This window comes from Semicossyphus pulcher, unplaced genomic scaffold, assembly GCF_022749685.1.
Source record: "Semicossyphus pulcher isolate SPU_LCO1_2020_fin unplaced genomic scaffold, fSemPul1.0.p SCAF_4, whole genome shotgun sequence".
NCBI classification, from domain to species: domain Eukaryota; kingdom Metazoa; phylum Chordata; class Actinopteri; order Labriformes; family Labridae; genus Semicossyphus; species Semicossyphus pulcher.
In genome coordinates this window covers 2,303,664-2,318,609 of record NW_027211715.1, presented here as the reverse complement: position 1 = coordinate 2,318,609, position 14,946 = coordinate 2,303,664, and the positions used below count along the sequence as shown (strand labels likewise).

The following is a 14,946-nucleotide window of genomic DNA, read 5'->3' as shown; positions in this document are numbered from 1 at the left end:
ACAGAACAGAAAATGGATCATAAGCATACAAAGCTTCATATCTGCATCAAGTAACCCAAGATAAAATGCTATTGCAACACGAAAAGAGTGCACACAAACAGATTAAATTAAATATTTGAATACAACTCAAACAATGAGTTGTTTTTGCCCATAAAATGACGGCTTGGTTGGTGTTCAAAACCCAAAAATTCAAAAATTTTGACAGAAGGAGCCCAAAAATCATCTACCAGCCCAGCGCTATGTTCCCCAGTTCAAGGGCAGAAACAATCTGCCAACACTGCCCGCACATACAGTAGTTGCATACGGCCTTAGCTCTCTGGTGCGCCCTCTAGAGGTATCCTCCAGTAGTGCATAGACAAGTATGTGAACAGTTAGGTTCATGACACAGCCGGTCTTGTTCGAGAGCGCAAATATAACTCCGGCCTACGGCTCAAACTGTTGAAAACATATAACCTTCCAACATTATAAAAAGGATTGTGACGGAAACAGACCTTTTATATTAAGGTAAGATTTATTTTAAACATAAAACAGCCGTTATCTACATCCCTCTCTTCAAAGCAACCAGACTCCACTTACACAAACAGTAATTTTACCTTGCAGAACACAGGAGCTGCTGGTCGACCGCTGCCTTGACCTGTTAGTTTCTTTGTGCTATTGTGTTAAATCTGAGCCAAACCATTAAAACACTTAAGTCTCACAGCAACTCAAAATAAGCAACCAATCGAGTCAACGGTTGACCAGCATCCTATGCGTTCTGCAGGGTTACATTGCTGCTTTAGTCAGTGGAGTCTGGTGGCTTTGAAGAGAGCAACTTAACGTCTGAAAAAGGATCTTCCTCTGTAACACGAAGGTCTATCTCTGTAGGGATCCTTTCTGTAATGTTGTCAGACACTTAGAATAACAATCTGAGCCTGTCAGTGGAAACAACTTTTAGTGGACGAACTTTGATCCAGTGATTTGCACCCAAGGATCACACTGCAGTCATTACAGCCTGTTTTAAGGAGTTCTGGCTGAAGCAATCTTGAAGACATTACAAAGGTTTTATACCTACAAGTCGATTATGCCGCAAAATATGTACAAAATAAGACCCAGGTTTAAAGATGACAGAATACTCTTTGACATACAGTATGTGCATTCTTGAAGTTATTTGATCCACATGTTTAAAAACTAAACAAGAGAGCATCTGTAAAATAGTTTTGTCAGTAAAAGGCTCAAAATAATTTCAGTCAGAGCTGGTTTCACAGATTTTTTCGAACCGTCTCACCGTCTCACCGCCTCACCGTCTCACTGTCTCACCGTCTCACCGTCTCACCGCCTCACCGTCTCACCGTCTCACCGTCTCACTGTCTCATCGCCTCGCCGTCTCACAGCCTGGAGCCCATATGGATTTGTTATATAAGGTTTGTGTAAGATGAGTACAAACCTGCAGCAGCAGCCTCTCGAAGGCCAGGCAGGCGTCCCAGCGGGGCAGGTGGGGGTGGCGGAGCGCCTGCGCCGTGGCCAGGCCCAGCTGGAGCACCCCGCAGTGACTCTCTAGCGCCCCCCAGCTGCTCCGGAACAGCTGCACGTAGGAGCACAGCTGCTCGGGGGTCACACGGCCTGAGAGGAGGAAAGAAGATACTGATTTATACTCATCGATCAATACTCTTAAATCATGCAGGATTTTGAGGCACAGCTGTACTCTGACGGTCTTTTATCTGTTACACACAAACATAAGTGTTCAAGGTGCAGCGGACACACACACACGTGTGCACATATACTGACACAGATATTCCTCTGATGGGAAGAGCGGAGCGTGGAAACAGAACAAACACACAACCTTTCTCCAAGCATAACAGCCTTTTTAATAACGCTCACACACTCAGCTCAGGGCAGAGCGGAGGAACTGATACCGAAACAGACAATAATATTATCTTAATGAGCAAAAACTCTGCCGGCTGTTAGGAGGCAGTGTGTGTGTGTGTGTGTGTGTGTGTGTGTGTGTGTGTGTGTGTGTGTGTGCCAGGGAGTAATACTCTTTATACGTGCATCCTCCAGGTGGTGATTACTGTCAGAGTCTTTAGAGAAGTGTTTACGTGAGTCACAGTAATGACTAAACACCGCTCAGTGTGTCTACATAAAGCCGAGTGCAGGAACACTGATAAGAGCTCCTCAGAGGACAGATTGTGAGAATAATTAATTTATTCTTAGACTTATTCTGAAACAGATACGAGTAATGAGATGCCTCCGATACAGACTCAAATGCATGTCGTTAAAACTAATCTGTTACAATAATTAATTAGTCCCAGAAAACATCAACTACTTTAACCAGAAATCCTTCTTCACGCTCTGAGACGGCAGCCTGCGCAGCAGTTTGTGCTGCCACCAGAGAGGGTTTAAATCTTTGGATGCCGCCTGCTACTCTTGTTCCTCGAGCAGTGGAAATGATTCCAGTGATTCATCATGTGAGAATTGTAAACGCAGGGCTGCATTCACACCTGACAGCTTTACTCTGAGAGGCCGGTTTGTTTGGACAGGTGAGAACACGCACTCAAACTCTGGTGCGGACCAAACCGCCGGACCATGGCCGCCAGAAAAGACCGTTTCCACATGAAGCACGGTCCGGTTCGATTCAGGTGAGAACATAATCAGACTTAGAGTAGGACCAAATATAGGAAGCAGAACACAGTGCATTGTGGGTTGTTAACGGATGTTAGAGACAGACACGCATCCAGGCAGCGAGATGAGGCAGGCGTGGGGGAGCGACGAGGTGAGGGCTCTGACAGAACATTCTCTCTCTCCTTGTTCTCTCTCTTCTTTACTTCAGGGAGTTTCCCACGTGGAAATTCTGACCAATCAAAAACATTTGGTCCGTTGCTGAAAGCTGCCGTCTGAACACAAACCAACCTCGAGGCAAAATGCAACCCTGTCATAAGTTTGTCTTTGATTCGGATGGAACAGACTTTAGGTGTGAAAGCAGCCTCAGTGTTTTTCTTCAGCAGGAGGGGCTGCAAGCCAAGCTGACGCTAACGTTAGCTTAGCTTGTTGCTAGGTTCTGTGCTTGTTTAGTGAGTGTTCATCCTTCAAAAAGTTTTAAGGGAGCAGAGTTATACACAGAGGTCTCATCGTCCACAAAACAAATCATATAAAAACTGTGATTAAAGCAGTTTCATGTTAAAACCTCTCAGACGCTCGTTGGTGGACGACGTAGAGGAGAACATCCTCTCTGTAAAGAGTTGTTATTCACTCCTTTATTTATTCATTCTCCTTCGGTTATGACTGACTGTCAAACCAGATAATAAAAGGCAGTCCTTTGGGATTTATTCTCCGTATGTGTTTGTTCTTGTTTAACAAACATCTGACCCGAGTCAGACAACAATGACATCACAGTGACATCAACCTACAACGAGGAGAACACAGCAGGGTATTTTTTAGACTAACTGATTTTAGATCGGGACAAATTCCGACATCAGAATCGATATCAGGAAGGATGTTTGGTTTTCTTTAAAAAGGCAGCAGAGAGACGAGACTCCTCTCAGAGTTTAGGGCCCTCTGCCGCCTACAGGCCCTCCCGTGAAGATTCACAGAGACACAGGAAGGACGGCGTAAAGGGTGTAAGGGCCGGGGATCGGGGGGGTGGTCAGGGTGGCCTGAAGGTACGAGGGGCTGTGTCAGGGGCTGGGGCAGAGAGGGGGGCACACATTAACTCCCCATAAAGCCTTCGTCTTCATGTTGATGTTCTGAACCAGCACCAGATGTGGGAGTATTTCCTGTTGGACTACATGGCCAGTGTTTTCTTTAGCGGGGCCAAACACATGACTGGAAGAGAAACAGACGGGCGGGAGGAAAACTGCAACAGAGAGCTCCAGAAAACTAGATATAATGTGGAGTCATGGTGCAAAGGTAAAGACAACACGCTTTTCCACCGGATGGCAAAAGTTCCAAACTTTAAGGAAAGGAAGTTGGAGGGAATCACCCAGAGGAGCTAATGAAACTCATTTTCAGAGCAGCTGATGAGTAAACATGATAGACTTCCTCCTGAGTCTGTGTGTGTGTGTGTGTGTGTGTGTGTGTGTGTGTGTGTGTGTGTGTGTGTGTGTGTCTCTTACTGTACGGGCAATATGGATAAAGTCAGTTGGAGTTGTGTTTGTTCTGCTAAATATCAGGTATTTGTGAAGAAAACGGTCCAGACACATTCAAAGTCCTGAAAAGCTCTATTGTGAACACATCGAGCCATAAAACCCTGGCAGTGTAACCAAGCTGAGCGCGATGTGCCAACCATAATTCAGCACAGAACCAGGAAATACGGCCAAAGCCAGGGCCAAGCATAATTCAAACCTGAGAATAGGCAACTAAAGAATGGTTCCGCGTAGGCCAAATATATCAGACTTTACAGCTCGGCTCGATCACATGAGGCCGAGTGAGAAAATGTGAGATGTTGGAGAAAGAACTTAAGATGTGAAAGCCACAAAAGCCTGTTCCCCATTACACAATCAAACAGCGCTGGCCGAGCTTCAGCGCTTATCTGTGTCACTAAACTTCCCTCCAAACAGTTTGTGATTCCTCCAGCATCTTGCTGCCAGATGCAGGACGGGTTTCAGGGAGACGATCTGTCAGCTGAGCTGTGCTTTCAAACTATTGTGTCTCAGTCAGAGCGCCGCTGGAAACGTTTTCATTTTCAGACTCCAATAAATGAGACAGAAGAAGAAGCCGCACTCGTGTCTTAAATTGCCGTTTGCATGTCAAATAAAGAACTGGTTTTAAGCAGTTTTTACAGAGAAAATAATCCACTTAATACCTATTGCTCAGTTTTATATGTTAAAGTCAAAGTTAAAAACGTGATTATGGGCATAGACTGTGTATCAGACGTGGATGTAGCCTCTTATTCTGAAGTGACCCTGCGTTCTATCTAATGGACAGCAGGGGGCGACACCACTGGCTGCAAGAAGAAGTCTGATTTTATGAAACCATATGAGAACATGGTCCTCCTCCTCTCCTGATTTATTCCCTCAGTAAACATGTTCCTAATGAGTTTATGGTCTCAGTCTCTAGTTTTAAGTCTTCTGCAACACAGCATGATGTTCATTTAGTCACTGATGCTCCCATTTAGAGTCACACAGAGCAGAAAGCAGGGAGGGGTTAGGGCGGGGCTACCTGTGATTGACAAGTCACTATCATGACGACATTAAAAATGTATTGATCAGTGTTCGATCGTACTAAGAGACATTCTGAGGAGTCGGTTGTTCATTTTTTCCACAAGCCAAAATTAGCATCCCAATTAATATCACCGCTTACTTGAACAAAGGATGCAACATGCAAACCAAGCTTTGTAAGAACCAGCTGATAGCTGAGTGTTTGCTAACCCCTCGCTCCTCTTCAGCTCCAACTTTATGTCCAAATATGGTCACTTCTGACTCTGAAAGAACAAGATGGCAACAGTCAGAATACCAGACTCAAGGCTACGCTTACTTCTTATATAGAAATGCTCCTCCTCCTCTCCTGATTTATTCCCTCAGTAAACATGTTCCTAATGAGTTTATGGTCTCAGTCTCTAGTTTCAAGTCTTCTTCAACACAGCATGATGTTCATTTAGTCACTGATGCTCCATTGAGAGTCACACAGACCAGTAAGCAGGGGAGGGGTTAGGGTGGGGCTACCTGTGATTCTAGGAACCAGGATGGAGCAACGACTAGGCATGGGTCCTGAATCTTAAATATTTGAATAGTCATAAAGAGTTCTTGTGACTTTAATCTCATCTTAATATTTTTTCCATTGTTTTTACTGCCGCTTGGTTGTAAGGCAGTGCTACCGACAGACGGTGGCACATCTGAAAGCTGTTTGCTAACCGCCTATAAATAACAAAAGAAGAAGAATGGGTCTTCTAATAATGGTGGAATAGTTCCCAGTGAATATGGAGGAGTGTTTGTGCTTGAAATGCAACAACAAAACATATTCACCAATGAGCAAAGATGGAGACGACCAAAATGCAAAACTGATGGCTTGAAAAGGAGGCCGCAAACCAGGTCGGGGGTGTTGTAGTAGTTCTAGTAGTGTTAGTAGTTTACTTTGGTTTATAGCAACGATCTTTTTTACAGCAAACAAGAGAACAAAACACAAACAGAAGCTCCAAAACATTTCAATTCTATGAACAAAACAAGACAAGAACAAGAGATTTTTACTTTTCATGAACACTGAAGGTCATCACATCCACAATGACGTCAGCTCGTTGGGTTTGTTGACCGCTGCAGGTCACCCAGAGGGTTTACCGCAGCGTCACCTAAGGAGGCAGACGACATCCGAACCTTTTGGCCACGTCAAAGCTCTTCTTGGTGTATTTATTGCAGAACCATCTATAAAACTAATCACATTTTCAGGCCTGTGCTATAAAAGGCTGAGCTCCTGCCCATTTCAGCCTGATGTGCAGAAGTGGCAACTGAGGCTCAGCCGTGATCAAAGTCCTGAACAATGTGAAGACGGAGCAGGGGCCAGCAGTGATTTAGTCGTGTTACTGGAAGATGACTTGCATTGGAGGTGCAGAGGGTTACTCAGAGGCTAAGTGATGTCTGATGTCAGCTCGGAGCAGAGCGGTGGCCCGCCTCAGCAGCTGGACGGACTCATAAGGAATTCTACATGGAAAAGGGACACAGGAAGGCTGAGAGGCTTTATTTATGCGCTGAGAGGAGGGAACCTTTATTTGTGGATGCATGTTGGGGCCTCTTTTCAAGACGTCACTGTACAGCAGAGGGCGGCTGCAGCGACACATTAATCTCAACTTCTTTTATATTTGTGTCTTAGAAACATTTAATCTGACGTTCATCTTCAACTGAGATGTTTTTAAGCACTTTGGGGCTTAAAATATATATAATAAAATAACTAAATATTCACCGTCTGTAAGTTATGTAAACTCTGATGATCACACGTACAATCTGCCGGGACTTTTTCTCTTGTTTATGCAGTTTTCCTGTTGTGTACTTTAAGGCAGAATGAGTTACATTTGTCGGTTGCAGCTCGTAAACACAACATTGAAAGTTAGCCCCTCCTCCTCAGCTTCCTCTTTGATGCTCGCTTACGATCTGGCACCTGGTCGCTAAGTCTTTATACAGTCCCATCATCACACCCTGAGAGCTGTTACTGGTCGGGGGGATTTATTCACTACCCAAAAGAAGACGCCAAGAAAGACCTCAACGCAACGCCATAATAAAGAGGGATCATGATATATACGAGTCTATACACTGATTTCAGGATCAATCTTATCATTCCACCTTCAACAGGACAAAAGGTTCTACAGCCATGCAGCTCCATGAGGCTGTACTTTGACAGTGTTGTTCTGAGCTAATGCTAAATGTTAGCATGACACAGCTATATTAGTGCTAAGATGCTGATGCTGGGCAGGTATAATGTAAACCACATATACCATCTTAGTTTAGCATGCTAACATTTGCTAATTAGCACTAAACAAAAAAGGCAGCTGTGGCAGATGTCTGCAGGTCTTTGTTCCTAAAGCACAGTGTGAAACAGGTTTGACCTGGTGATGAGCTTTGATGAGAAGTTTGAGCTTCACCAAAGTCGTCAGACGTTTGCACCAAATTTCATGACAAGCGATCATGGCTCAATGGCTTACTCCTCCATTTGTTCTCATGGCCACCGGAGGGCAAATGTTTCGAAGACGAAGATAAGTCTGATTGTATCGTCAGTGATAAAACCATTGTGCTGTAGGGCATGGATACTTAGCGATTAACACTTCCATGGCTGTGTCACGCTCTCGTCTTTATATGGTCAGTTTTGTCTCCAAAAGAAGAGGATGGCGGCGACAGCCAAAATACCAACGCTTGGCTTTAAATCAGTAGTGTACAAACCATTGAGAGACAGCACAGTGGACACGTTCACTTTTGAAAAGTACAAATGTGAATGTCACAGCGGTGATGGAGGAAGTTCACCTAAGTCTTAAGCGTTCATCTTCTGGGTAGGGCTGTGACGGTAACCACATGACCGCAATACTGTGGTTATGTGACACCAACTGTGGGGAGGACCCAGTGACTGCAACATCCTTTTTTAAAAAATATCATAGACCTCTAGTTTGACTACTTAGAATCCCAGGTTCAATAAATGCACTGAAGCTAAAATAAAACGTGAAAACTTCACAAAATTTAAATATTAGCAGTGAAGCACCGTTTTTTCCCCTTCACTCAAACGCCACACGTCACATTCACAGGCCGCTGCGGCAACATGGAGAAATGGACCTGACTGCTGTCAGGTGTCAGGTTTGCACAACAAAAATCAGGAGGTGCAGCAGTGATTTCTCCACTGCCCCCAAATGAGTAGGAAAAAAGTTCAACTAAACCTGTCTGAGAAAGACGATAAAGGCTGGTATGCAGCGCTGGGAGGAAGAAGGTAAACGATCAGCGCAAATACGTGTCCGTGAAACCACAGCACGCAAGCACGGCAGCTCAGAGTCTCCGACCGTCAGTTGATCAGGATGAAGGATAAAGACATTTACACCACAGTGAGTGACGGGAGGGTGGGGTGGGGGGGGTTTGATGCTGGGTCAGCAGTTAACCTCTGAACCACAAGGGGGCGTAGTCAGAGAAATTCAGAACCATCACAGCCCGACTTCTGGGAGCCATGACTGGGAGGTCTTTACAGAACTTCATGGCATTAAATTGTTGGACAGACAAGTGATAGGAGAGGGCATGCTGTTACTGTGGCCCGTCCAGTGGTTACACTAACTGATTGAACACATCTGTAATGAGGTGATCTCTGCCTGATTGAAATGACGGTAAAAATCTGGGTTTCCTGTTGAAATAAACGTCCACACTTTGTGATCTGAGCTGAAGCTTTTATCTCATTTGCTTGTACAAAGTTGAATGAAACCTTCGATAACCTTGTCCCAAGAAATTACAGAACTATATTCATTAGCAGAATGGAACAAAGCCAAAAAATCAATTACCAGAAAGAAGCCTTTCTGCCCTTTAACTAATTGTGTGTGTCATTTAAACTAAGATTAAAAAGGAGAGATGAGGTTTAAATATGAATACTTATTGTGATATTACACGCTCCCAAATCTCATTAGCTCAAAGTAATGAATGCAATCATTTGTCTGCTTTAGTCTCACTCCTCTCTGCTGTTAAAGCTCAGACTGCTCCACAGGAAAAGAGGCCCTGTCAACACATCTCATTTACTGTGCAGGATCGGTGCGCACAAATACACAAACTGCATAACCTTGTGACGCACACATGTGCACAGATGAACAGATAAAAGCATGTTTAAGGACGATGAAACCAAAGCTGTCTTACTAATTCCCTGCTAAGAGCAAAAACACACAAGATAAACACTGGACTCAGCAGCGAAACCACACACACACTCACACACACACTCACACACACACTCACACACACACTCACACACACACTCACACACACACTTACACACAAATACACATAACAGCAAGGGAATTTCATCATCCCATTGTGCTGTAAAAAAACCTGACGGGTCATACTCAGGCTCTGAGAAGTGGATTATTTTTTCTGTCTCTCTCTGGATGATCTTATCCTGTTGAGATGAAAAGAAGCCAAGTTGGAGGAAAGTGTGAGTGTGAGAATTCAGGGTCTGCACCGTAAAGATCGAGTGTTTTCTCCCCTGATCTGCATAAACCGAGCAGACTGAGAACGTGGAAAAGTGCAGCTCTCCTGCAGAGCGAGTGGGCACACAGAGCAGATAGGTATTAATGCTAAGCGTTCTGTGTTCCTGGGTTTAGCTCGGTCTCATATGATGGATTGAGGACTCTGCTGGAGGTGCTGGTGGGCAGGATGGGAACCGTTGTGGGGGTTCGCTCGGAGCTCAGGGGCTTCATGGAATCTGGTCCTCTGCCAGTCGGGGTATAAAGGTTCAGTGTGTGAGGAGCTGCACAGTGCCCCCATCGCTCCTCACTCTTCTCTTATTCTCTCTCAGGAAAGACGTGAAGTCAACAGACTGTCAGTCAGCAAGCCAGAGCAGCGTTAAGGGGGAATTCTTTTACACATTTAAAGTGGTAATCTCAAAGATCTCAGATGCGTTCTCTTTGGCGGCACCTGTGGCGATAAACGGTAATTACAGGAGCACACTTCCCAGATATCCAGACAGTGCTGCATGTGTGACGTCCACGGTTGGCTCCGGTTGTAACTCTTGATTTTCCTGGCTGACGGTCGCTTTCCTTTTCAGACTGTTTGCTTCATCTGAGCGTCGAGTTTGTTTCTTCTTCTTTGGATTTTCACTTCTTGTTGAAGTTGTGTCTGTAGTCATCCATCTTTTCTTTGTTTGTTCAGCCATAGTAGATTACTGTTTACTCGCAACACTTGCAGAGAGCGGAAAAGCAGCCGCTTAGCTCCGCCTACCCTCTCTGACAGACCAACCACTACTGGCTGATGGAAACGCGTCACTAACTGGGCGCCGCTTGAGATTTTTTTAATGAATGTTGCCACAGACACCCAGTCTTTAATAATACTATATAATGCAAATGCAAAGGCTTTCATCAGTGGGCCATAGGCTCAGTCACCATTGTGTTACCTCATTCGGTGATAGATAGAGACTTAACATTTATTTACACAAAAATCTTCGAGATTATCACTTTAAGGGTCTAAATAACATGTAGCTAGAAACATGTTTGCTCCTGTAGATTGCTGCAGGCAGCAACCTCACACAGGCTGCAATGGTTGTAATGTAATCTTTGGGGGTAAATGCATCAAGTCAAAGTGCAGGCTCTGATTGCTATCTAACATGTCTGTCATCATTACAGAAAGGATCCCTACAGAGGTAGACCTCTTTGTTCAAGATGAGGAGGCTTTTTCTTGGCCAGAAACAGCTGTTACATCGCTCTCGTCAACACCACCAGACTCCATTGACATTTTACCTCCCAGAACACGGGAGTTTCTGGTCTACCGCTGCCTTCAACAGTTTGTTTTTCTGTGTTGTTTTTGTGTTATACAATGCTGCGTTTGATACCAGCTAACAATTTAAAACACCAAAGCTAAACAACAAGACAAACAAACTAACCGATGGAGGCAGCGGTCGACCAGCACGGGTAGGGCTCTGCATGGTAAAATTACTGTTTTTGTCAATGGAGTCTGGTGGATTTGAAAAGGAGCAATTACAGGGCCGTTTCTGGCTGAGAATTAGGATCTTCCTCTGCAGAAAAAAGGCCAACCTCTGCATAGATCTCTTCTGTAATGTTGTCAGACACTCACAAAAGCAAGAGCTTTCAGTGGGCGTACTTTGACTGGATGCGTTTGCCCTGAAGGATTACGTTTTACTACGACTCCCCTTCGCTTTGTACTGTCTACATTTGCAGCTTAATCTCTTGTTGTGGTGCATTTGTTCGAACAAATCCACTATGTGAAAGCAATCCAGGATTTGAAGGACTGCTGTTTAGCACAAAAGTGTGAAAGCAAACCACCATGTGTCTGCAGATGCTTGGCAGAGTGGGGTGTGTGTGTGTGTGTGTGTGTGACCTCCAACATATTACAACCTGCTTGTTACGAGCGACGAGACCTTCTTTACCTCATAGATTATAGGAGCTGAGGGACCACATTGCCCCTCCCTTTTAACCCCCCCCATTCTGCCAGATGCTAACCTGCATATTAGCCCTGTGTGTGTGTTTGTGTGTGTGTAAGTGTGAGTGTAGGACATCCATTACCTATGTGAGTCAGAGGGTAGCGTAGAGGTGAGCGTGCGGGAGGGCACTGTACACTTGAACATGTAATGACTTTATTTTTTGCGTGCCTGCACATATTTTCACCCCTCGCTGCAGCCCCCTCTGCTTCATTAGCAAACAACAAAAGTTTTCAAAAGCAGCGTGTGTGCGAGGGAGCGTGTGTGTGTGTGAGTGTGTGTGAGTGTGTGTGAGTGTGTGTGAGTGTGTGTGAGTGTGTGTGAGTGTGTGTCATGGAGCCAACATGTGGTTCAGATTTCCTCTGTGGCCACATGGGCAAATACACGGCAGAAGCAGAGGAGCTGCATCTCCGTAGGAGGCGCTATGGTGCTGCTCCAGAACACTGCACACTCACGTCTCTAAGAATTTACTCCTGATGCTTTTATTTGTTTGTTTATTGGTTTTTATTTTCTGTGAATGTGAGTTTTTATTAAACAGAGAACAAGATCCTGTTGTTCCAACTGTTTCTTACCCATGCTCATCTTGATTGGCAGCTTCTCCTTGCTGGCTGTTTCCACTAGATGCCGACGGACCTCCATCACTCCCTCTTTGTGTTTACTGGTCAGCATGGCCTCCCATAGTGACTGTGCTGCAGACGACCTGGTGGTTAGAACAATCACACAGCACACTTAGTCATGGGAAAATAAAGAACAACACTATGATGGAGGTTGTGCTGTGATTTTCTGCTCTAACAAGCTGCTCCTGCTCCTGTTGTTTCCGCAGAGCCTGCAGGACTCCGAGTATAAACACAAAAAGGACGACGTGGACGTGATTGAGAGCCAGTCCTGGAGCCTGCTGGTCGGGGAGCGGTGACTCCCCTGCGGGACCCCTCACAGGAAAAAGCTGAAATTAGCGAAGGGAACATCAGGAATGTTCTCAATCCACCTCAAACGTCTGCATGACAACATTCCTCAGCTTTGTCCTTACATCCTGACAGAGCCTGGACACCGAGGCTCCTCCTGATACCATCTCAGGGTTCATCTCAGTCCCTCGTCTCGTTATCTGCGAGGTTATGAAACACACTGATCCACGTCTCTAATGGCAGACTGAGGCATGTGTGTGAGAGTAGTACCATCTGCCAGGAGGAGAGGAAGCAAGCAGCTTCGAGTCTTTGCATGGAAGGATAAAAAAGTGTCACGGAGGAGCTTCATTGCGAGCGACACTTTATCTTAAAAAATGACTCCTATCTCTGAATTCAAGCTCAAACTATTACATATTTTATTCCCCTGTCTCCATCGCTCTCCTCTCAGATTTCCTGTCCCGTTAAAGGCTCTGACACTTTGTTGGCGGGATAAAAGGGCATCAAAGCCGACATCTGTGTGTGCTTTGACAGATAGACTGACATTATCTCCTCTGTACCCTCAGGAGTGACCAGAAACTGAAGCGAGAAGGAGACAAAGAAAGAAAAGGGGCTACACGGGCCCAACGAGGGGAGAGGTAGGAGGGAGCTGGTTGACAAATCTGCTCTGTTTTTCTTTCCTTTTTTTTTTAAACCTTTTTCTTCTCTCGCCTTTTCTCCTTTCTAACTGCTGCCATGTGTTTAATATCAGATGTAATCTGTTCCAGACGCTGGGCCGAGGCTGGATGGGGAGGAGAGAGGGGCTCACACTGGGACGGCCGCCATCTTCACACTGGAACCAGACGCACGGACCGGCAAACACGACTCAGCCCGGGACCGGAGTCTTGTGTAAAAAGTGATACAGTAGGAAAACAACAAATAAAAGTGGGTATTAAATAACAACCTCCTGTTTGGTCGTGCTGAAACTGGCACATGAACATAAAGTCGTGCGTTGGTCAAGAGCTCTGAGATGTTGTCGTTTCTGGAAAACTTCTCAGCTTCAGAAAAACACCTTCCAGCCCCTCGGTGAATTATTAAAACGTCTTCGATTACGCAAACGCTCAAGTCCCACATTCTTGTCGTGGCTGGAATACCAGCAGCGTGACTTGACCGGGCCATATGTGTGCGGCACGTGTGTGTTTGGGTACGTGTGTGTATGTTTGCACACAGCCCCGTGCTTTCGTGTGTTGTCTTGGAAGACGGAGAGCCTCGGCAGAGTTTGGATGAAATATGGTTCTCATTTGGCTCCTTGCCGAGCGAACCCCCCGACATCAGCCCCCTCCCCTGACGCTTTCCCCCGGGCCATTTGGTCAGACGAAGGCGGGGGCTGAGGAGTAAGGGGTGAGGGGTGAGGTTTATATTGGCAGGGTGTGAGACAGGTTCCATAACCAGCCAGGAACCTTGTTGAGTAACTACTATGGCAGAGAGGTGGGGGGGGCTGGGATGAGGGGCGCGTGTCGTTGGCCATGTGTAAGTGCAGAGTGTCTCTGTCTGCTGCAGGCTGATCCGACTCGGCCTGAAGGGGGCACTCCTGCTCTTGACTTGCATTCAGCATGATAGTGATTGTGCTGTTTGGGCAGTGTGTGGGCGTGCGTGTGCGTGTGTGTGTGCGTGTGTGTGCTCAAACTAAACCCCACTACATGTGTAACCAGTGTTGTGCCATTAAAAAGCACTTCACTTCTACTATTGTAACTTAAAGAAAGATGTGCGTACCACCTTAAAGGATGAACACGTACGAGCCCCAGTGATGAAATACCTCTGACCAGGTCCAGCTCATTAATGCCTGTGGGGGTGAAGAGGGGTGAGGAGGGGTGAGGAGGGGGATAGTGTTGCTGGAAGTGTGTGATGCAGCAGAAAAGAATGGCTCCGACCGTTCTGACTCAGGGTTTCTTAAATTTTCTCCCCATCCTGTGGCCCCCTCATCACCGGGTCCAACATGCGTGTGTGTGTGTGTGTGTGCGTGTGTGTGTGTGTGTGCGTGTGTGTGTGCGTGTGTGTGTGTGAACACACATTTCTGTGTTTATTTCTTCACGCTGACTCCCACTCACACACAAACACAGGATTAGAATCAGTATTTCGGACGTGGTTCAGGAGTGAGTCACACTACATACATACCATCGATGAAATGTTCTGAACATTAGAAAGAACACGTTTCCTCACTTGCCTCTAGTCGAGTTAAACTTTAGGATTCTTTGTGAAACACGCCTCTGAGAGTTCTGCGTCTCCGGCAGCTCAACACATGAAAGTAAACTTGCTCAAAGAAAAAAGGTTAAAGGAGCAGCAACTCTTTCGCAGTGTCCCATCATCCTGCATCATTTGATGTAGCTGCTGTTAACAGCTCAGATGGAGGCTTTTAGTGTAGAAAGATGAAAACTTGGATGTTTATGAATTTTATGAAAGTAATCAGAACTGTTTTATTGTTTCTGTAACTTTACAAACACATATC

The 14,946-nt window shown here is 45.5% G+C and overlaps 1 protein-coding gene across 1 annotated transcript in view; it reads right to left on the bottom strand.

Moving 5' to 3' along the window:
* The window catches only part of scfd2 (sec1 family domain containing 2), a 148,461-nt gene that overhangs the window by 120,799 nt on the left and 12,716 nt on the right, over positions 1 to 14,946 (bottom strand). Inside the window, exons 3-4 of the mRNA XM_069680209.1 lie at positions 12,135 to 12,262; positions 1,424 to 1,599 (exon numbers count right to left, since the gene is read on the bottom strand). Of these exons, the coding sequence (XP_069536310.1) occupies positions 1,424 to 1,599; positions 12,135 to 12,262 (304 nt within the window). The remainder of the gene's footprint in view (positions 1 to 1,423; positions 1,600 to 12,134; positions 12,263 to 14,946) is intronic.